Source organism: Phyllobates terribilis, unplaced genomic scaffold (assembly GCF_046119375.1).
Source record: "Phyllobates terribilis strain yellow unplaced genomic scaffold, ASM4611937v1 Scaffold_1__5_contigs__length_1240528914, whole genome shotgun sequence".
NCBI lineage: Eukaryota > Metazoa > Chordata > Amphibia > Anura > Dendrobatidae > Phyllobates > Phyllobates terribilis.
This window is the reverse complement of record NW_027362761.1, coordinates 211,669,814-211,694,561: the sequence shown is the minus strand read 5'-3', so window position 1 is coordinate 211,694,561 and position 24,748 is coordinate 211,669,814. Positions and strand designations below refer to the sequence as shown.

At 44.7% G+C, this 24,748-nt stretch overlaps 1 protein-coding gene across 3 annotated transcripts in view; it reads right to left on the bottom strand.

Moving 5' to 3' along the window:
- The window catches only part of AOPEP (aminopeptidase O (putative)), a 731,576-nt gene that overhangs the window by 617,002 nt on the left and 89,826 nt on the right, over positions 1-24,748 (bottom strand). For 2 of the 3 annotated variants that reach the window (XM_073670973.1, XM_073670975.1), the window contains exons 2-3: positions 20,596-21,428; positions 5,756-5,922 (exon numbers count right to left, since the gene is read on the bottom strand). In XM_073670973.1, the coding sequence (XP_073527074.1) occupies positions 5,756-5,922; positions 20,596-21,368 (940 nt within the window). In that variant the 5' untranslated portion in view covers positions 21,369-21,428. The remainder of the gene's footprint in view (positions 1-5,755; positions 5,923-20,595; positions 21,429-24,748) is intronic. The other variant, XM_073670974.1, reaches the window with a different exon arrangement.

The following is a 24,748-nucleotide window of genomic DNA, read 5'->3' as shown; positions in this document are numbered from 1 at the left end:
GGTCTCATCTGTCCACAAGACTCTTTCCCACAAGGATTTTGCCTTACTCACGTACATTTTGGCAAACTGCAATCTAGCTTTTTTATGCATCTGTGTCAGCAGTGGGGTCCTCCTGGGTCTCCTGCCATAGCGTTTCATTTCATTAAAATGTTGACTGATAGTTTGCGTTGACACTGATGCACTCTGAGCCTGCAGAACAGCTTGAATTTCTTTGGAACTTGATTGGGGCTGCTTAGCCACCATCTGGACTATCCTGTGTTGCAATCTTTCATTAATTTTTCTCTGCCATTCACTTCCAGGTATATTAGCTACAGTGCTAGGGGATGTAAACTTCTTCATTATGTTGCGCACAATGGACAAAGGAACATAAAGATCTCTGGAGATTGACGTGTAACCTTGAGATTGTTGATATTTTTGAACAATATTGATGCTCAAGTCCCCAGACAGTTCTCTTCTCTTTCTGTTCTCCATGCTTAGTGTGGCACACACAGACACACAATGCAAAGATTGAGTCAACTTCTCCCCTTTTTATCAGGTATGTTACTTGCCACATGTGAGTTTGAATGCGCATCACATGCTTGAAACAAAGTTGTCTATCTGCAATTTAGGAAGGTGATAACAGTTTTGTCGTGCCCAATTTCGTGTTTTTTCTTGTGTGAAATTATGTCCGATTTGCTTTTTTTTCTCAGTTTTTTTGTGTTGTTACAATACACACAAATGAAATAAACATATGTATAACAAAACATGCAGAATTGCAATCATATTCTGGAAGAAATACTTCATTTCGCTTTCAGCCATGACTGTATGTCTGTGACTTTGTGCGGCCCGCAAAAATATGCCCACATGTGAACAACTCCATAGACTATAGTAGGTACGAGTGCAATCTGTCAAAACCATGGATAGAACTTATTCGAAAAAAACGGACGTCTAAATGAGCTATAAGTTGCTGGTCAATGATATACTAAAGATTTCTGTATATACACAGTGGTCTAAAAATACAATAGATGCCCTATGTGCACAGATATCTGAGCCTCAGAAAACAGAACAAATGGTCTGTTGTTCTGTGCTGCTGTGTCTCTATTATATAGGCTTTAGAAATGCCATCTGATTTGTACTCACATAAAACACATGATATTTTTGTGAGGTACAATTATATTAAAAACAAATAAATAATAATACATACAAATAATAATACAAGTAACAATACAAATAATAGTAATAATATTAAAATAATAATTATACTCTTTGCATTCTAGAATCTTTAAAAAAAGGACATTCCAGCATTAGAAAAGCACATGACCACAGCATTAGCTTAACAGGACAACTGACTGCAAATATCAATGTCCACAATATATCTTTATATATATATATATATATATATATACATGCACATATACACACAGTATATATATATATATATATATATATATATATATATATATATATAAAAAATCACAGCATCAGGACTAGGTTTTACATGAATCATCGATTGTAGTTTTGTTAGAGATTAGACTTTGCATTTCCCAAATATGATGATTTGCTCGGAAACCACAAGTTGTGTTATATTCTTTGTGATGTCGCCTTTGTTCAATTTGTGAGCCTGATCTCCAGCATGCACACCAAAAAATACACCATTCTCTTGACTTGTTTAAGCACAGAAAGGCGCATACCGGGTGTCTGTGGAGAGGGAATAAAGAGGTACACAGGATGGGTGGGACCATGTGAACTGAAGTTTGAATGAGCTAATCTGCTTTAAGTAAATACATTCCATTTTTATGCTCACTTGGAGGTGGAAAAGGGCTGTGGAAAATCTAAAATTACCTTATAATTACTGAAGTCTAACATGACTCATTCAGAAATAATGAATAGAAAATCAGTGCCCTTCAAAGTAACATCTCTGCCATTAGGCACAAATGACTAAGTTAAGGACCAGTCCTGCCAACAACTTGGAATATCATTGTCACTTTGACATCCTGTTAAGAGAATTACTGGTAAATCATCTTTTCATTTCTTCACTTTGAAAAGCATAGATCCATATTTATTCACTCCAGATATTTAGGATTTCTCAAGTTGATTACAACCATCAATGTTTGCTTTACTCATAGTAAAAAGTAGTCCGCTAATAATAAAATAAAGCACAGCTGGCCACATCTATAACTCAGTCAGGGGCTATTTTATCAAGATTGTGGGGAATAAATCTCCTCTTTTTATCATTACAACGTTTTAGTTCCAAAATTCTATACTTAGTAAGTTCTCAATGTTTCTTCATATCAATTGGGGATTTATTTTTCTGATACAAAACCCCAAAACTCTTGTCCATGTTCTAAATCTTTGCTCTTAAGCGTATGGCCACCTCCAGCCACCACCAAAAGGAAAATGAGGGCTTAATGCATTAGGTCAGGGCTCGACAAACCCAGGCGCCTGGTCGCCAGTGGCGCCTAGAAAATGTTGTCTGGCGCCTAGAAAATGTTGCCTGGTGCTTGAGGAGTTGAGGAGTTGAGAAGAAAAAAAAATACTCTCAATCCAATCCCACCTCCTGCACGGAGTCATCCAATCGGAGGAAGCAGGGACAGTATCGCTCAGGCCGCCTTCTCAACTTTGCTCCGCCCCCCTTATGCTCCGGGACTGGACAGGGAGAGTTGGGTTACGGGGGAAACAGGGCCGGCGTCAGCACCCGGCGTACCCGGGCAAGTGCCGGGGCCCTGGAAAATCAGAGGGGCCCAGCCGCCCACTCACTGTCGGGGCCCGGGCCCACACACCCACCCGCCCACTCACTGTCGGGGCCGGGCCCACACACTGTCGGGGCCGGGCCCACACACCCACCCGCCCACTCACTGTCGGGGCCGGGCCCACACACCCACCCGCCCACTCACTGTCGGGGCCGGGCCCACACACCCACCCGCCCACTCACTGTCGGGGCCCTGGCCGCTTCCTCGGCACCTGTTCAGGGACGCAGGCGCTGCTTGATTGCCGGCACTTCCCCCAGACATGGCCGCGCGCTGTCCGGCTGTGTCTGCTAGTAATGACACGGCAGGGTCGACGGCACTGCACCTTTAATTGTGCTTGTGTGTCGCTCCTGCCGCGTCATTACTAGCAGACACAGCCGCACAGCGCGCGGCCCTGTCTGGGGGAGTGCCGGCAATCAAACACCGTCGGAGCGGAGGTCCTGCACAGATGGGCGGGAGGGGCCCGGACCCGACCGCAAGTGGGCCTCTCTGATGTTCCAGGGCCATGAAGTCTGTGACACACCGGGGGCCCTGCACTGCCCCATACCCGAGGAGCTGCTGGACAGGACACTGGACCGGGGACAGGTGAGTGAGGCTTCCCCAATCCCCATATTAAAAATATTAGTAATGGGTCTGTGTGAGTGCATGTATCTGAATGTCAGTGTATATGACTGTGTATATATATTTGTCTGTTTTATCTATGTGTATGTCTGTATGTGTACATATGTCTGCGTACCGTGTGTGCGCGCGCATATGTCTGCGTACCGTGTGTGCGCGCGCATATGTCTGCGTACCGTGTGTGCGCGCGCATATGTCTGCGTACCGTGTGTGCGCACGCATATGTCTGCGTACAGTGTGTGCGCACGCATATGTCTGCGTACCGTGTGTGCGCACGCATATGTCTGCGTACCGTGTGTGATTGCATATGTCTGCGTACCGTGTGTGCGCACGCATATGTCTGCGTACCGTGTGCGCGCACGCATATGTCTGCGTACCGTGTGCGTGCACGCATATGTCTGCGTACCGTGTGTGTGTGTGCATATGTCTGTGTACCGTGTGTGCGCGCGCATATGTCTGCGTACCGTGTGTGCGTGTGCATATGTCTGCGTACCGTGTGTGCGTGTGCATATGTCTGCGTACCGTGTGTGCGCGCGCATATGTCTGCTTATGTGAAGGATGAGGGGGCAGGCTGGGCCATGTGTAATAAATAAATATATATATATATATATATATATATATATATATATTTATTTCTCCGCCGTATCTGTGCATCATGAATCGTGTATGTGTTAAAAGGGCCCACTGAGACTCTTTCGCCCGGGGCCCAGAAAAACCTGGAGCCGGCCCTGGGGGGGAAGGATAGCTGTGGCCGGGGGCCCGTTCTCATCTCCCGCTACCTGTGTAAGTACATACAAAGGCCGTGCTCCCCGGGGAGACGCCGTGTGTGAGGGGGTCTATATGTACAGTTTGTCAACAAAAAAAATTCTGGCTCCTAAATTTTTTGGCTGGCTCCTAGATTCTGAACAACTTTGTCGACCCCTGCATTAGGTCTTATTATTTAGTTCCATGTATAAGAGCATTTTTTATGTTTTAATTGTTGGTCTATGCAGGTCATTTGAAATCTTGAATCAGAAAAAAACCCCTGAGCTCTGCTCAATTTACAAACATATTAAGAAAATTAGTCAGTAAAGAATTCTGTAAAAAAAAAACGAAAAAACATTTAGTTTATTAATTGTAAAAGGAGGCCACTTCTAATTAATATTTCAAATATGCCATATAGCCTGGTGTTTTGTGCTAGGATACTCTAAACTTACGATAGATTTTAAAGGGGTGGTCCAAAATACTAATTAATTTTCATTCTAAATCCCTGTCTATTTAAAGCCATAATCTTAACTATTTTCTAATATAGTTGAATTAAATATTCTCTATCCTTTCTTAACTACACTAGCTAACTAGTTTTCTTTTTTTCCTACTTCTAATTTTGATAACCCTTTGTTTGTGTGTCCCAGTGCATGCTGGGAAACTCAAACAAAGCATTATCATGGGGGAGAGGCTTAAGGCCCCGTCACACTTAGTGACGCTGCAACGATCCCGACAGCGATACGACCTGTCAGGGATCGTTGCTGCGTCGCTATGTGGTCGCTGGTGAGCTGTCAAACAGGCAGGCTCACCAACGATCAGGGGAGCAGCGACATCGTGGAAAGAATCTTTCCACAATGTCCTGCTCCTGGTTACGAGCCTGCTGAAGCAGAAGCAGGCAGGTAACTATGGTAAACATCGGGTTACTAGGGGCACACGCGCTCCTAGTAACCCGTTGTTTATCATGGTTACCACTCTGCTACAGTGAGTGGGAGGTTACCGCTCACTTTAGCAGGCTGGTAACCATGATAAACATCGGGTTACTAGGGGCACATGCGCACCTAGTAACCCGTTGTTTATCATGGTTACCACTCTGCTACAGTGAGCGGGAGGTTACCGCTCACTTTAGCAGGCTCGTAACCATGATAAACAACGGGTTACTAGGTGCGCGTGTGCCCCTAGTAACCCGATGTTTATCATGGTTACCAGCCTGATCGCTGCTCCCGCTGGTCACACACAGCGATGTGTGCTGACCAGCGGGAGAGCAACGACCAAAAAATGGTCCAGGACACTTTGCAGCGATCAGTGACCTCACAGCAGGGGCCTGATCGTTGCAAAGTGTCACACATAGCGACATCGCTGGTGAGGTCGCTGTTGCGTCACCAAAACCGTGACACAGCAGCGATCTCGCTAGCGATCTCGCTAGCGATCTCGCTATGTGAGACGGGGGCTTTAGGTCACTGCCACAGCCTCTGCCCCCACCTTGAAATTAAGCGTTATCAGTGAATTTTGTTTCAGGGGGTGGGCTAGTCATTTTTTTGATGCATATAGATAATTTTATTTTTTATTGGTGCAGGAAATGTGAAAAAGAGCAACACCATTTGTGAGCTTTAATATAAAATGTTTACCAAAATCTTTGATAATGGTAAAATTTGCATTGGGCCCCTCACCTTCAGCGCAGTAATTGGGAGCAGCAAAATTTTCTCCACTCATTAATACAACAGAGTTGCTGGAAGTCCGGACAGTTGCATCCCAAGTTGACATGGCTACTGGTGGCTCTTGACATGGAAAAAGGGCCCTGTTGTTAATAGGAGATCCGAAAGTGAAGACACAAGGCCTAGACAAAAAGAATATCATCACATCATTTCACAACAGCAACACCATTTCATGATTTTGGTAACAACAAATAATTAACACTTTTTTAATAATTCAAAAGAATTTCCAGTTGTCATAAATTTCAATGTACTAGTTTTACTAATCAAATCTGTTTTACCCATCTAGTGCATATCCAAAGTAAAGTGACAATTCCAAAATGGGATCCAATACGAAACTATTTAACAACAACAAGCACTTTTAGTACTGCAGTTCTTTCAAAAACAATTCTGGCCAAGTCCAGCAATACCTTTACATGGCCAGTAGTGTTGAGCGATACCTTCCGATATCAGGAAATATCGTATCGGATTGGATCGGGCCGATACCCAAAAAGTATCGGATATCGCCGATTCCGATACCGGAAACCAATGCAAGTAAATGGGACACTAATATCGGAATGAAAATAAACCCTTTCTTTCCTTGTAGGTTAATTCTACATGAAGTAAAACAACTAAGAATAATGTAGAATGACATGAAAAGCCGGCAATTCATCAGCGGCATTCACCGGTACCCGACAATTTACAACAGAAAGAATAGAGCTTCACACATAGATTAGATAGATAGAAACATGTCAGCCACATATATATGAAGTACTGTGACAGTGTTGCTTACTGTACTTGTCATTTAGTGTAAAGGATTTATTAAAAAAAATATTAGTGTTTTCGTGCACCGTCTCTTTAAGAAAGCCGGCCGGCAATTCAGCATCTGTACCCGACAATTTAGAACAGAAAGAATAGAGCTTCACACATAGATTAGATAGATAGAAACATGTCAGTCACATATATATGAAGTACAGTGACAGTGTTGCTTACTGTACTTGTCATTTAGTGTAAAGGATTTATTTAAAAAAATAATAGTGTTTTCATGCACCGTCTCTTTAAGAAAGCCGGCCGGCAATTCAGCAGCGGTACCCGACAATTTAGAATAGAAGGAATAGAGAATCACACATAGATTAGATAGATAGAAACATGTCAGTCACATATATATGTAGTACAGTGACAGTGTTGATTACTGTACTTGTCATTTAGTGTTAAAATAAAGGATTTATTTTAAAAAAAATTGGCGTGGGGTTCCCCTTAATTTTAGTCTCTAGCGGAGGTTAAGCAGACGGCTGGGGCAAATGTTTGAAGCCTGGGAAGGGGGTAATACCCACGGAGCTTCCCAGGCTACTAATATCAGCCCCCAGCTGAATACCTAGCCTTTACTAGCTATTAAAATGGGGGAACCCCCCAAAAAAATAACGTGGGGTCCCCCCTAATTTAATAGCTAGCACAGGCTAGGCAGACAGCTGGGGGCTGATATTAATAGCCCAGGAAGGGAGCCATGAATATTGGCCCCCTCCCAGGCTAGAAACACCAGCCGTCAGCCGCCCCAGAAATGGCGCATCCATAGGATGCGCCAATTCTGGCACTTAGCCTCGCTCTTCCACGCTGCCCTGGTGCGGTGGCAGGGGGTAATAGGGCTGGGGTTGATGTCAGCTTATAATGCCAGCTGACATCAAGCCCAGGTTAGTAATGGAGAGGCGTCTATAAGACACCCCCATTACTAACCCCATAGTCAAAGTTAAAAGAAAACACAAACACCCAGAATAAAGTCCTTTAATTGAAATAAAGACACAATTCTTTATTGTTCTAAATTAAACCATACTTACCATCACGCCCATTCCAGCTGAAGCCAACGATCTCCTGCAATAAAAGAAAAATAATAAAGCAACCTCATCCTTACCTTTCCATGGTTCCCACGACAGCTTCAGCTCTGCTACATCGAGATGACAGGCTGGACCGCAGCAGAAAGCTGCCATCCAGCCTGTCATCCCGCAGACACTGAGAAGCGCAGGCATGCTTGCGCTCCTCAGTGTCTCTCTGTGACGTCATCCAGATGAGCCGAGTTCATGTCCAATGAACTCAGCTCACCTCATGCACGTCACTGACAGCGTGGGAAAATTCTCCTGCACTCAGCGCTTCAGCGTGAGAATTCTCCCACGCTGTCAGTGACATACATGAGGTGAGGTCATGTCCAATGAACTCAGCTCACCTCATGCACGTCACTGACAGCGTGGGAAAATTCTCACGCTGAAGCGCTGAGTGCAGGAGAATTTTCCCACGCTGTCAGTGACGTGCATGAGGTGAGCTGAGTTCATTGGACATGACCTCGGCTCATCTGGATGCCGTCACAGCCAGACACTGAGGAGTGGAAGCAAGCCTGCGCTTCTCAGTGTCTGCGGGATGACAGGATGGATGGCAGCGTTCTGCTGCGGTCCAGCCTGTCATCTCGATGTAGCAGAGCTGAAGCTGTCGTGGGAGCCATGGAAAGGTAAGGATGATGTTGCTTTATTATTTTACTTTTATTGCAGGAGATCGTTGGCTTCAGCTGGAATGGGCGTGATGGTAAGTATGGTTTAATTTAGAACAATAAAGAATTGTGTGTTTATTTCAATTAAAGGACTTTTTTCTGGGTGTTGTGTTTTTTTAAATACTTTACTAGAAATTCATGGTGGTCATGTCTAATATTGGCGTGACCCCATGAATTTTGGGCTTAGGGCCAGCTGATAATGCCAAGCTGGCCTTAACCCCTTTATTACCCAGTGAGCCACCGCACCAGGGCCCTGGATGAGTTGGGTACAGCGCCAGAAGATGGCACTTCTATGAACGCGCCATTTTCTGGGGCGGCTGCGGACTGCAATTTGCAGCGGGGGTGGCCCAGAAAGCTTGGGCCTCCCTGCGCTGCGGATTCCAGCTCCCAGCTGCCTAGTTGTATCTGGCTGGGCACAAAAATAGGGCGAAGCCCCACGCATTTTTTTTTTAAATTATTTCATGAAATTCATGGAATAATTAAGAAAAAAAGGGCTTCCCTATATTGTTGTGTCCGGCCAGGTACAAATAGGCAGCTGGTGGTTGGGGGCAGCCCGTTCCTGCCTGCTGTACCTGGCTGGACACAAATATAGGGCGAAGCCCCACGTCAATTTTTTTTAGAATAAATCCTTTATTTTAACACTAAATGACATTTGAGGAGTTAATAAAGATGCAGTCCCTAAATTATTATTTATTTTTTAATTAATTTTTCCCAAAACTTTTGACGTGGGCTTTGCTATATTTTTGTATGCCAGCCAGGTACAGCATCCAGCTTCTATGAACGCGCCATTTTCCGGGGCGGCTGCGGACTGCAATTTTCAGCGGGGGGCAGAAAGCTTGGGCCTCCCTGCGCTGCAGATTCCATCCCCCAGCTGCCTAGTTGTACCTGGCTGGACACAAAAATAGGGAGAAGCTTCACGTATTTTTTTTTTTTAATTATTTCATGAAATTCATGAAATAATTAAGAAAAAAAGGGCTTCCCTATATTGTTGTGTCCAACCAGGTACAAATAGGCAGCTGGTGGTTGGGGGCAGCCCGTTCCTGCCTGCTGTACCTGGCTGGACACAAATATAGTGCGAAGCCCCACGTCAATTTTTTTTTAATTATTTCAGGAAATTCATGAAATAATTAAAAAAAAATTGACGTGGGGCTTCGCACTATATTTGTGTCAGCCAGGTACAGCAGGCAGGAACGGGCTGCCCCCAACCACCAGCTGCCTATTTGTACCTGGCCGGACACAACAATATAGGGAAGCCCTTTTTTTCTTAATTATTCCATGAATTTCATGAATTTAAAAAAAAAAAACGTGGGGCTTCGCCCTATTTTTGTGTCCAGCCAGGTACAACTAGGCAGCTGGGGGCTGGAATCTGCAGCGCAGGGAGGCCCAAGCTTTCTGGGCCCCACCCGCTGCAAATTGCAGTCCGCAGCCGCCCCGGAAAATGGCGCGTTCATAGAAGCGCCATCTTCTGGCGCTGTACCCAACTCATCCAGGGCCCTGGTGCGGTGGCTCACTGGGTAATAAAGGGGTTAAGGCCAGCTTGGCATTATCAGCTGGCCCTAAGCCCGAAATTCATGGGGTCACGCCAATATTAGACATGACCACCATGAATTTCTAGTAAAGTATTTAAAAAAAACACAAACACCCAGAAAAAAGTCCTTTAATTGAAATAAACACACAATTCTTTATTGTTCTAAATTAAACCATACTTACCATCACGCCCATTATAGCTGAAGCCAACGATCTCCTGCAATAAAAGAAAAATAATAAAGCAACCTCATCTTTACCTTTCCATGGCTCCCACGACGGCTCCAGCTCTGCTACATCGAGATGACAGGCTGGACCGCAGCAGAACGCTGCCATCCAGCCTGTCATCCCGCAGACACTGAGAAGCGCAGGCATACTTCCACTCCTCAGTGTCTGGCTGTGACGGCATCCAGATGAGCCGACAATGAACTCGGCTCACCTCATGTACGTCACTGACAGCGTGGGAGAATTCTCCTGCACTCAGCGCTTCAGCGTGAGAATTTTCCCACGCTGTCAGTGACGTGCATGAGGTGAGGTCATGTCCAATGAACTCGGCGCACCTCATGCACGTCACTGACAGCGTGGGAGAATTCTCACGCTGAAGCGCTGAGTGCAGGAGAATTTTCCCACGCTGTCAGTGACGTGCATGAGGTGAGCTGAGTTCATTGGACATGACCTCGGCTCATCTGGATGACGTCACAGAGAGACACTGAGGAGCGCAAGCATGCCTGCGCTTCTCAGTGTCCGCGGGATGACAGGCTGGATGGCAGCGTTCTGCTGCGGTCCAGCCTGTCATCTCGATGTAGCAGAGCTGAAGCTGTCCTGGGAACCATGGAAAGGTAAGGATGAGGTTGCTTTATTATTTTACTTTTATTGCAGGAGATCGTTGGCTTCAGCTGGAATGGGCGTGATGGTAAGTATGGTTTAATTTAGAACAATAAAGAATTGTGTGTTTATTTCAATTAAAGGACTTTATTCTGGGTGTTTGTGTTTTTTTTAAATACTTTACTAGAAATTCATGGCGGTCATGTCTAATATTGGCGTGACCCCATGAATTTCGGGCTTAGGGCCAGCTGATAATGCCAAGCTGGCCTTAACCCCTTTATTACCCAGTGAGCAACCGCACCAGGGCCCTGGATGAGTTGGGTACAGCGCCAGAAGATGGCGCTTCTATGAACGCGCCATTTTCCGGGGCGGCTGCGGACTGCAATTTGCAGCGGGTGGGGCCCAGAAAGCTTGGGTCTCCCTGCGCTGCAGATTCCAGCCCCCAGCTGCCTAGTTGTACCTGGCTGGACACAAAAATAGGGCGAAGCGCCACACATTTTTTTTTTTTAATTATTTCATGAAATTCATGGAATAATTAAGAAAAAAAGGGCTTCCCTATATTGTTGTGTCCGGCTAGGTACAAATAGGCAGCTGGTGGTTGGGGGCAGCCCGTTCCTGCCTGCTGTACCTGGCTGGACACAAATATAGGGCGAAGCCCCACATAATTTTTTTTTAATTATTTCATGAATTTCCTGAAATAATTAAAAAAAAATTGACGTGGGGCTTCACACTATATTTGTGTCCAGCCAGGTACAGCAGGCAGGAACGGGCTGCCCCCAACCACCAGCTGCCTATTTGTACCTGGCCAGACACAACAATATAGGGAAGCCCTTTTTTTCTTTATTATTTCATGAATTTCATGAAATAATTAAAAAAAAAAAAACGTGGAGCTTCTCCCTATTTTTGTGTCCAGCCAGGTACAACTAGGCAGCTGGGGGATGGAATCTGCAGCGCAGGGAGGCCCAAGCTTTCTGCCCCCCCCCCCCCCGCTGAAAATTGCAGTCCGCGGTCGCCCCGGAAAATGGCGCGTTCATAGAAGCTGGATGCTGTACCTGGCTGGCATACAAAAATATGGCGAAGCCCACGTCAAAAGTTTTGGGAAAAATTTATTAAAAAATAAATAATAATTTAGGGACTGCATCTTTATTATGTCCTCAAATGTCATTTAGTGTTAAAATAAAGGATTTATTTAAAAAAAAAATGGCGTGGGATCCCCCATAATTTTAGTCTCTAGCGGAGGTTAAGCAGACGGCTGGGGCAGATGTTTGAAGCCTGGGAAGGGGGTAAAACCCACGGAGCTTCCCAGGCTACTAATATCAGCCCCCAGCTGAATACCTAGCCTTTACTAGCTATTAAAATGGGGGACCCCCCCCAAAAAAATGACGTGGGGTCCCCCCTATTTTAATAGCTAGCAAAGGCTAGGCAGATAGCTGGGGGCTGATATTAATAGCCCAGGAAGGGTGCCATGAATATTGGCCCCCTCCCAGGCTAGAAACACCAGTCGTCAGCCGCCCCAGAAATGGCGCATCCATAGGATGCGCCAATTCTGGCACTTAGCCTCGCTCTTCCACGCTGCCCTGGTGCGGTGGCAGGGGGTAATAGTGGTGGGGTTCATGTCAGCGCCAGCTGCCATGAAGCCCAGGTTAGTAATGATGGCCGTCTATATGACACCCCCATTACTAACCTACAAAGTGTTAAAAAGAAAAAACACACTACACCCAGAAAAAAATAATTTATTTGAAATAAAACACCATTTTATTTAATTCTTAGTTTACTAAAAAAAAAATAGTTACCTGTCCACGTTCCTGCGCTGATCTCCCATGCACAGCTGTCACATCTGGAGATGGTGACAGCTGTGCATGGCTGCTGTAAGCTCACGCTGCCGGGAACACGTCCGCTCCCGGCAGCGGGAGCCACTGACTGAGGTCACCGGAGTGCATTCAGGCAGCGCAGCTCCGGAGACCTCCTTTACGGCACTGCTGTACCATGGGAATTTCTCACGATACAGCAGTGCCGTAAAGGAGCTAACCGGAGCAGCGCTGCCTGAACTCCGGTGAACCCTTACGGCCCAGTCATTCTAGCGGCGGCAGCGGTTCAGAGCGGTCACATTCTATGTGGCTGCTCTAAACTGGAGATCTTCGTGGGACACTCGTGGACTGCTACGGAGGGGTAAGGATAAGGTTGTGGTTTATTATTTTATATTTTATTACAGGAGATCGATGGCTTCGGGGAATTAGGTGTCTAGGTGAGTATAGGTGTAGTTTTTTATTTTTTACTTTATTTTAGGTGGCGATCGGCGGGGACAGGTAATGTATGAACTAATTTCTTTTAGGTAACCACTGGCCACCAATGACATGTATTTAAAATTTATTGGGGACACAGTAGGGCAATTTAAATAGCAGGATCAGGCTGATGGGAACTACTGCTCCCATCGAGCTGATCCTGCTGGCAGGAGTGGACGGGGGACAGACATAGGCCGATGGGAGTAGTAGTGTCACATCGGCCTATGTCTGCCTGCACGCACAGACACCCCGCACACACACCCGCACACACACCCGCACGCACACCCCGCACACACACACACCCCGCACACACACACCCCGCACACACACACCCCGCACACACACACCCCGCACACACACACCCTGCACACACACACACCCCGCACACACACACACCCCGCACACACACACACCCCGCACACACACACACCCCGCACACACACACACCCCGCACACACTAATCATGACGGGTCTGGGAGGTGAGGCTGACCTGTGCGGCCGTGGGAAAGTTCATGTGAGTTCATGCAGTCAAGCATGAACTCACATGAACCCTCTGAGGGCAACGCGGCGACTTCAAATGAACAGCTGATCGGCATCACCTGATACCTCAGCTGTTCATTTGAAATAACCGGCGGGAAAGCGCAGCACAGAACGGGAAAGCCGGCGGTGAAGTCTTTTCACTGCCGGCTTCCCCGCCCGGGTCCTTCGCTCCTTGGTGCTGCGCTCCCCGCCCGGTCCTAATTTACGATTGGGATTGGAGGTGGCGAGGGGAGCAGAGGATCGGGGTGGGAGGCTGCGGGGAAGCTGTATGGGGCTGTGTGATTGTTTAAAAGCCGGCGGCTTTTTACCGCCCGCCGGCTTTTAAACAATCAGCAGAATTCTCCCACGCTGGGATGGCATTCTGATGACAAGCTGGATCGCAGCTGAGCGCTGCCATCCAGCTTGTCATCCTTCACAGACACTGCAGAGCGCAGGCATTATGGGAACTTCCGATTCCGGTATTCGATATTATAAAAGTATCGGAATTAAGTATCGGAATTCCGATACAGTGAATATCGGCCGATACCCGATATTTCAGTATCGGAATGCTCAACACTAATGGCCAGTCCATTCCTCTTTTACTGGGAAATCAGAGTTTGAATTGATATACAAATGACTATGATACAGTTAAGTACAAAATAATAGCAGTCTAACAGCACTAATATGTTTAATTACTGTTTTTGGCATTAAAGATCAACAACATGGGAAACAATTCATGACTAGGTGTAAGTGAGTAATGGGCAACCAACAGAATCAACAGTCATGACATGCACATTGCTAATTGGGTGTAATTGACTCATTTAATGAAAGGGGGTGTTTTAATTAATAGCAGTGTTCAATAGAGGAGTTCAATTAGTGAGGTCGTTCATTCTGTGAAGAAACAGGTGTCAGTTATGGCCCTTATTAAAAGAAGGAGGGCAGCAAATGTTGTACGTATTGGTTTTAGCCCTTGCTCAGTGAGTAAAATGGTTCGTTCCAGACATTGCACCGAAAGAGAAAGAACTTTGATCAAGAAGTTGATTGGAGGTGCAAGCATAATGGTTTGGGGATTTTTGTCATACTATGGAGTTGGGCCCATTTATCAAATACCAGGCACCATGAACCAGTTTGAATATATGAAAATACTGGAAGAGGTCATGTTGCCTTATGCTGAAGAAGAAATGCCCTTGAGATGGGCGTTTCATCAGGACAATGACCCCAAACACCAGCAAGGGGGCAACATGCTGGTTCCAGACCAACACGATTGATGTTATGAAGTGGCCAGCCCAATCCAGAGAACTCAATTCAATTGAAAATTTATAGAGTGACATAAAAAACTAGCTATTGAGCCCGTTCTACGCCCGGGTGGCGAGCATTTTTGTTGGTATATGGTTGCCCATACTGGTATGTGCTGCCCCCATCCTGGTATTTGTGCTCCCCAATCCTGTTCCCCCATCCTGTTATGTGCTGCCCTCATCCCTATCTTGGTATTCATGGCACACCTCATCCCTATCCTGGTATACTTGGCACCCCTCACCCCCAATCCTGGTATGCATGGCACCCCTCACCCCCAATCCTGGTATGCATGGCACCCCTCACCCCCAATCCTGGTATGCATGGCACGCCTCAACCCTATCATGGTATGCATGGCAGCCCTCACTCCCAATCCTACTATGTATGGCACCCCTCACCCCCAATCCTGGTATGCATGGCACTCCTCATCCCCAATCCTGGTATGCATTGCACCCCTCATCCCAATCCTGGCATGCATGGCGCCCCTCATGCTGGTATGCATGGCTCCCTCATACCCAATCCTGGTATGCATTGTACCTCATCCCTCATCCCTATCCTGGTATGTATGGTACCCCTCATCCCAAATCCTGGTATGCATGACACCCCCCATCCCCAATCCTGGTATGCATGGCCCCCCTCATCCCAAATCCTGGTATGCATGACACCCCCCCATCCCCAATCCTGGTATGCATGGCACCCCTCATCCCCCAATCCTGGTATGCGTGGCCCCTTCATCCCCCAATCCTGGTATGCATGGCACCCCTCATCCCCAATCCTGGTTTGCATGGTCCCCTCACCCCCCAATCCTGGTATGCATGGTATCCCTCACCCCTCAATCCTGGTATGTATGGTACCCCTCATCCCCCAATCCTGGTATGTGTGGTACCCCTCATCCCCCAATCCTGGTATGTGTGGTACCCCTCATCCCCCAATCCTGGTATGTGTTGCCCCTCATCCCCCAATCCTGGTATGTGTGGCCCCCTCACCCCCCAATCCTGGTATGTGTGGCCCCCTCACCCCCCAATCCTGGTATGTGTGGCCCCCTCACCCCCCAATCCTGGTATGTGTGGCCCCCTCACCCCCCAATCCTAGTATGTGTGGCCCCCTCATCTCCCAATCATGGTATGTGTGGCGCCCTCATCCCCCAATCCTGGTATGTGTGGCCCCCGTCGTACCTTTCACGCTGCACACATACAAAAAAACCAAAACACTTATACTCCCCTTTCTTCCCTGTGCTCCAGCGCTGCTGTGTCCTGTTCTGCCGGAGGCCGGGAAAGGAGTGAGGTGCCAGAGTACACGCATGCCCGTACTGTGCTGTCCAGCGCCATTTTGCTGAGGACACACTGCAAATGCGTCTTCAGTAAATTGGTGCCGGATAGCGCTATGCGCATGGGCCGATTCAGACGGCTCATTCATCTCCCGGCTGCCGGTCCGAAGAGACAGCGCGGTCTCCCGGATAGGTGAGTTGTTATGGGGCCGGAAATTGCGGTATGCGTTCAGTGCTTATGCATACCGCAATCTCCGGGGCCACAATCCTCATCCTAATCTCCTCGTTTAGGATGTGGTTGCGTTCCTCTGTGGGCTCCAGACTTCACAGGCGTGTCGCGCTTGCGCAATCTATAGAGGCTTTAGACAGAGAGACGCTTGTACGATTATATTATAGATGCGGTTTATGATACAAAACCTAAGAATGCAAAAGAACTGTGGAATGAAGTCCAGCCAGCTGGGGCTGGAATATCTGTTCGCAGGTGTCGGATGTTCGTTGACCCAATTCCACACAGATTTAAAACAGTTATCAGAAATAAAGGGTATAGAACTAAATATTAGTCCAGTGATTAACAGAAAAGCCAAGTCTGTGAACATATTTCAGTTTATACTGTAGATATTTTAGTTTGTAAATGAAAATACAGACACAGCTACTTTTTGAATAGCCTATTTATTTTTCTTCATTTTTAGTTTAAAAATGGATATTTTGCTCATGTTTTCATTTGCTATTGAATGTACAGCTCTCTGTGCCTTTGTGTATATGGAAATAAATGCTATTATGAGGATTGAGCTTTTTCTCAGTTGCTTTAAAACACACTGATATTATTTTGCACATAACTGTAAATCTGAAGCCTCTGTCACCCCAGCTCTGCCTCCTTCTGCTTGACTGACTGAATCTTTACCTGAAGTCACAAAGTATAGAGGCAGTCTGTCAAGTAGGGAGGAAGCAACCCTGGGCGAGGTTTAAACCTGGACTAACAGGCTTCAGATCTACAAATAGTTCTTGAGCCTCATTTACAAATTATATACGGATTTCTCAGTAATGGAGGAATGGACTGGCCATGTAAAGGTATTGCTGGACTTGTCTTTGAAAGAGCTACATGTAGATATAAATTATTTGGGGGGTGAAATCCTGCTAACAGATTCCCTTTTAGAATTGTTTCTTTTGCAGTTGTCTTCTAAGACTGATTTATTTACCGTATTTTTCGGACTATAAGACGCACTTTTTTCCTCCAAAATTTTGGAGGAAAGTGGGGGGTGCGTCTTATAGTCCGAATACTATCTCCCTGTATATACTGTGGCTCTGCGTGGTAGGAGGTCTGGGGGAAAAAATTTTTTCCTATTTTCCTCCTCTAAAACCTAGGTGCGTCTTATGGTCCGGTGCTTCTTATAGTCTGAAAAATACGGTAAATCTCATTGCAGGATCAGGTCCACATTTGGTCTAAACCATTCACCATATGAGCTTTGTTGGCCATTTGAGTTTGCCTTTCCCAGATATGATAATTTCCTTGGAAACTACACGCTGTTTTGTAATGTTAGTAGCACACAATTTGTTCATGCTGTGAAACTGGATTCCAGCAGAAAATCTTTTTGCAGTAAAACTTGATTTGCCTTTTTCTCTCACTCAAAGTAACATCTGGCAGTAGCATTTATTAGGGAAACTTCATGGCACTATCAAGGCTTTGTTCATTAACGTATTGACACAGTTTGCCATATGGACACTTCATTTGACTATTGTAACTTCCAACAGGGTATTATTAGGGCACTGAGCTAACTACTATACTTTATATATTCACTTCATAATACTAGTAGAGCAATATATGCTACCATATTTATCCATAGCGTTGGCCAATATTTTCTCGACTGTTGTTGTGGAGACAAATTCTGAAAATGTTGCAGCGCCACACTAGGTATACCTTACACTCCTACTGCTCTTAGGCTTAGTGCCCACGATGCAGAAATGAAGCAGAAATTTTTCTGAGCATTTCTGCATCTCCTTGGCAGAAAAACACATGCGGTTTTTCCATGTGTTTTTGACGCGTTTTTGCATGCGTTTTTCCAATGCATTGTATAGGCAAATACGCATGCAGAAACGCACAAGAATTGGTCATGTCTGTATTTTTTCTGCGAGTAAAATCTGTGCAGAAAAAATCCTGACCATGTGCACAGAACTTGCAGAATGTCATAGGAAGTCATGGGATAAGGTATGCAATGTGTTTCTGGAGCGTTTACGCGCTGCAAATACGCACCAAAAATGTATCGTATAAATGGCCCACCCTGCATATATATATATAAATAATCAGGCCCTAAACCTTTAGTACAAATATATGAAAATCGCTAGAGTGCATACAGTACAAAGAGGTGCAACATTAATGTCTCCATGAAGTATGGAACAAATGAGTAGTTCAAAGTATCATACTAGTTCAAATCCAAAATATCAGTACCATATAAAAATGTAGGACATAACTAAATTGCATACTGGGCAACCACCGGACGTTTTAGCCAACTTAAAAGTCAACTTTTATTGACAAAAATCTTTTTCTCATTGTTCTTTAAACCTATGAAAGTCAAAAATCAGAAGAGTTGCAATGTGAACTAAGTGTGCACCATTCATGGACTACAATACAGATGTGTGAATTCAGCCTTAGGCCTAATGCACACATCCATGTTTCTATGTGTATTTTTCATGAACAGAACACACATCCATTTAGTCTATGGTCATGTTCATGCGTCCATTGAGTCTTTGTGGACCAACAGTCCGAAGACATATAGCCCCAAAAAGACAGACAAAAAAGGGATTAAAAAACACTGATCAAAATCAACCCATCTTTCTAGTACGCAAAGAAAAAAATGAAAGTGTGAACAAAACCTAAGGCCCTATTCATATCTGTATTACAGACAACTTTAGGAGCTGTGTGAAGGTATGGACAGGCTGATTGCATTTCCCTCTTGAAGAACAAGTATTAGCTTTATTGTGTGAATTGTGTCTTTTGTATATATCATGTCATGTGAATTGTAATGTATAATGTATTGTGATATAGTTATGCATAGTATGTAGCAGTGTTATAGATAATGTAAGGTATTACAGCATATAGTAATGTAGGATAAGTATTGACAGTATAGTGTAAGGCATAGTGGTATAGGATAGGTAGTGTAAGATGTAGATAGTTGACTATAGTGTAAGTAAGAGTTAATATTTGGGACTAGCCCGTAGTGGGAGGGGATAACATTAGGGAAAGTGATGACTTCCTGATAGTTAGTTAGAAAAAGTTTGGAGTGAGTAGTGAGCAGAACTGCAAAAAGAGTGATCCTGAGTGAGAGGAGACAGAAGGATGAGGGATGGTGAGATCCTTAAGTAAGTGATCGACGAGACACACTTCCGGAGACAGGTCCTAGGAGAGGACACCTAGCCACAAGATCTAGAACTTGTAATGCAGAAGGTAACAGGCCTTAGCAGCACTGAAAGATGGGGACTAGTGAAGGGTCCCAAGCAGGAGTCCAAGGATGACAACAGTAGAAGAAATAGGACGCGGAACCGCTGAACAAGTAACAGACACTTGATCAGGACTATAGTACAGAGAAACAGTGTGCCTTGAAAGCCCTAGAATATACTACAAAGGAAGGATACTGTGTGAAAAAAAGCATTATACTGTAAAGGAAATGTCCATAAGACTTTGTACTCCTTATCCCTTGTATATAACCCTTATCAAGTTACCGTTCAGTAAAGACATTATTTTTGAATGGTGGTCTCCCTCATTGAACTGTAGAACACCTGGTCCTGAAAAACCCACACCATCGGTTACATGTGGCCTGCATGGCTGTAAGGCCCTCATAGCACAAGGACACGCACCCAGCTAGGACCCGCACTTTCATGTAACGTGCCGGGGCGCTGAAGACTAGTGCCTCACCCACGGCTACACCCCACACTCTTAGTTTACATTTAAAAAAAAAGACAAAGAAATAGGTATTTTTTCTTGTAAAATGATGGACACCATGACATATGCGTGATGGACTATTATAATCAATAGGGTTTATGAGGTTTGGTTGTTGTGAACTGCACAGTTGTCCTTATTGTAATGGCTCATGGATTAACCAAATATTGTTTCCAAAATACATTAAACTATTTGAAACTATAATTTATGCATTAAAGAGAACAAGCTCTATAGTAATATAGAAAAACAACCACTAATATTTAAAGTAGGAACATATAAAACGCAGGTGTTCAATAACAGATATGCTCAAACTAGAAAGGATTTCAGACAACCCTTCATCTGCCAATCTAGTACTACATGCAGACAGCTGTATAGTGAGCTGGTCTTCTGCAATACTTGTCTTAAAGTGCTTTGTCTGAAAGGAGAGGGAGGGAAATTGACGCCTTTGATCCTAGCTTAAGCTGTGTAATCCTGTTAGAGCCCAATGTGCTATAAATCTGACCTTCTCTGCAGTCATCCAAATAAGAAGGAAGGCATAAAAGGCATGCCAAGCATAGTTACTGTTCTTTAATGACAGAGGAGTCTAGGCGTGTCATACTTGTAAGTTGACAGTAGCGGTTAATTCATTATTTTACTAATACTGACCTTCCACTTTGGTCTTTGGTCCATTTTACCGACCTGCCATTTGCTGTTGTCTTATACCATATTCTTACAGCAGAAGGGAAGTCGGAGGGTGCATTTACTCCACATTTGCTGATCTGTAGGCTCCAGGTGTCAGTGGTAAAAACGAGTTCTCCACATCCTGGTGCTCGGCTGCACTGCATGTAATAGGATAGTTGTTCTTTCCATCGACTCGCAGGTAAAGACACAACTTCAGGTGGGATTTGATGGTGGTGTATAAACTGCTGCTCAGATTCACAACTTGGCAGCGTAGAGGTCATGCATTTTTTAGGGACCCTGGTGACATCCACTTCTTCAACCTTTAGCACGGATAAATCGCAGCAGTCCAACACTAGAACAAAATCCCCACTCCCATGATTCCCTCTGTCACAGCCTTTCTCTGAACTAGTAATCCCAGAAGTCTGCTTCTTGTTGCCATGGTAACCATACTTTTCAGAAGTGTCTCTTTCACCTATAGCACACAGAGTAGAGTCTTTTATACTACTTTGTGATAAGGATTTACTAGAATGTGATATACAAGACTCCCGTGCCGGGTCACCGAAGGCTTTACCAGCTTGAGAAGGGCAAAGATTTCCAGTACTGTCACTTTCACGAGAGTTATTGGATTGAAGGAATAACACAATATTCCCTGATATGGTCTGACTTCCAAAGCACACATCAAGGTCCAGGGCATAGTGTTTTACTAGAATGTGACTTGTGTTAGCCATCAATGGCAAGTCATCTGTATGTCCTGCCATCCTATTGCCACAAAAATAAGTCAAGATTCAAGCAGGACAGGAACATTTTATAGACGGATTCTGTAAGAGAAACAAATAAAAACATATTAAATAACTATACAGGAAAATATAACAAACAATACAAAAGAAAGGATGTTGGTATGATTAGTCTTTTAATTTGAAGAGCATCTATCACGAATAACAGAACCAGAAAAAATTAATGGTAGTTCCATAAGTAACCACCGGGGGATTCCAAGCTGTGCAGCGGCATGGGGACGTAACAACAAACATGTGGTAGCCAATGATTTTGCAGGTAATTACCTCCAAAGTCTTATAATCTTTGAACATCGCATGTAGGCATGATTTTCTCTGCATGCAGCTACCGCAGTATGGAATCATAGATTAAAAATGTAGCTTCAACAGCACATTTAAAAAGGTTTTCCTTAAAAAGGGTTCTCCAAGAAATGTAATAAAATAAATAACAAACATTTAAATATTAAACAATTTTCTAAATACCCTTAGGCTATGTGCACACCATTAAGTAAATGGATACAGAAATTTCTGCACCATTTCTGCATCTCTTGGCACGGAAAACACAGCTGCAAATACGCACATTTTTGCAGTGTTTATGCTCTGCGCTTTTGACTGATTTGAGTGAAGTGAATAGTAAAAAACGCTGGTAAAAACGCACAGAGAATTGACATGCTGCACATTATTTTCTGCACCAAATCTGCAAGTCACAAATAAGCAATCTGTGCACGACACTTCAGGTTTCTCATTCACTTTGCTGCCATCAGGATTGCTTCAGGTTTTGCTAGCAAATCTGCATGGTAAAAATGCACCATAAAAGCACCATCTCTGCAACATGCACCCAAGCCCTTATTTAGCAAAAAGGTATTCTTTATCTACTGCACTCTGTATGGATTTTAAACATGGCAACTGACAGGACAAGCAGTAGGACGGGCTGTGAGAAGCACGAGACAGATGCACTAAAACTGTCAGGCTGAGATGGATGTTCATTCTCAGTCAGCTAAAAAAAAAGGTGCTTATTGTTACACGCATGCCGCTAGGTTCAGATAGGGTGAGACGGATTTCATGAATTCTTTGGAATCCGGGGGGAACCATTACTCAGGGCGACCATAGGCTGCAGCTTCTCTCAGGCACACGATAGATTCAATTGCTGACCAGACACATCTGACAAGAGTCTTTTTCAACAGTTTAAAAGTGGAATTTAATCTGAAGCACGGGCAGTGCAATTCAGGGATATTACAGCAACAATCTTCATTACAGTACAGTCTGAGTGTCTTGAGCAACCGGCTCCAGTAACAATACAGTAGTTTCTTCACAAGGCACAGTATTACAGTCTCTTCAGTAGCATAATTAGCATAGATTAGATCTGTTAGCAGCACACTTCTATGCATACACAACCACAGGCTTTTCATTCACAAGGACACAATAGTACACAGCATTCTTTATCCTGCATGGATATGGAGGGGGGATAGGGTTTGATGAGAGAGATGATCCCTGTGACACAATTCCTTCCAGTCCTCATCTTCCTGCCCGATAATACTCTGCACTGTTAGTTCAGGGAGCTTATCTGACCTGTGTTTAGTTTCTCACCTGATCTGAATCCTGTTCAGTTGCCTTCTGTCAGATCCAGATAACACACCACATTTCTTTTCAGCTTCAGCCAGACTACAATAACAAATTCCCCACAATCCTCCTGGGGCTCTGCTAAAACACTCCCTGTCTCCTCTGACTGTGTTAGCCCATCTAGTTGCTGGATGCTTCTGAAGCACAATACTTCCTGTCTCCTGTGCTTGTGTTATTTGTAACAGTTGTTGGATGCTTTGGAAACAACAGCACTACTTCTGCATGTCACACTCTTCCCTTCTTTTTGAATGTCGTCCTCGACATTCATCGTAATTGGTCAATCTGACCAATTCTGAGACAGTGGTGAAAGCTTAGTAACTATACATATAAATTTGTAATTGTCAAATTGGTATAACATTTATAAAAATTGATAACAACCTATTCTTACAACCTTTTTCTTGTAGGACTCCTGTAAGAAAATAAACAAACAATTAAAACAATCAGCATCTCTTCCACTAGAGCTTTTTGTATGTCTTCAACCAGCTCTCTCTCTCTCACTAGGTCAAAACAAGTCTTTCCACCAGGTAACATTGTCCATACTGTCTCTCGGTGGTGAATACCACTCAAGTGTGCTTACCTGGTCCGCAGGCATAAATACCTATTTCCAGTCAACAGTCCTTGGCACTTGACTCGGTTCACCAAGTGTCTCGTACGTCAGCATCACGGGCCTCCTCACTTCTCGAGTCGACATCCTCCTGGTGGGTTGTTCCTCAGATACCACGGGTAATTCAGTTACAGGAGTTTCTTCTGCCGCACTCATTTCTCGTATTTCCTCAGATGATCTTGGAACTGCCTCTGTAAATTCCTGTACTTCTCTTGAATCGTCCATTTCCACCTGGTCTGGTAATTCTGCTATTCCTAAGTGTCGATCGGTCTCTACAATGACCGGTGTTCAATCATCAGATCTGAATTGGACTTCATCTGTACTCCTTGGTACAAGCTCAGGAGCCTCGGGACTTCGTTCACTCTCTTGAGGATGATACGTCCCTCTCCTTGCCGGTCCGAGAAAGACAATGGTGTGCTCTTCCTCATCGGAACTTTCAAGGTTACTATCCACCTCCGGAGCTTCAGTCTGTGGTGGTCCCTTAGTCGATCTCGGTTGATGTCGGTCTGCTTCTGGGAAGTCTTGTTGTGGTGGGAGATAATCACAGGGTAGTAACAAATTCCGATGGACTATTCTTGTTTTCTTGTTCCCTCTTTCCAATCGGATTTCATACACTGGACTTTCATCGGCTTTCCTCTTTATGACCACATACACTTTGTCTTCTCAGTACGAACAAAGTTTTCCTGGACCACCTTTCTCACATACGTTCTTGACTAGCACCCGGCTTCCCGATACCAATTCTGCTCCATAATTTCGATCATAGTACTCCTTACTCTTGCTCTGTCCTTGCGTAACCACTTTGGACGCTATGTTGTATGCCTCTGCCATCCGTTCCTTCCATTTGCGAATGTACTCTGGATACGTTGTTCTGTAAGTCTCGGACAACGGAGTATCGAACATGATGTCGATTAGCAGTCTTGGCAATCGTCCATACAATAGGAAGAAGGGTGAGTAACCTGCTGCATTGCTCTTTGTACAGTTATAGGCATGTACCACTTTTGACCAAGAACTCTTCCAGTCTTTCTTCTCGTCAGCTGTTAAAGTGCGCAACATCGACAATAATGTCCGGTTAAAATGTTCCACTTGTCCATTACCCTCTGGGTGATAAGGCATTGTGTGGGATCTCTGAATTCTACAGTACTTT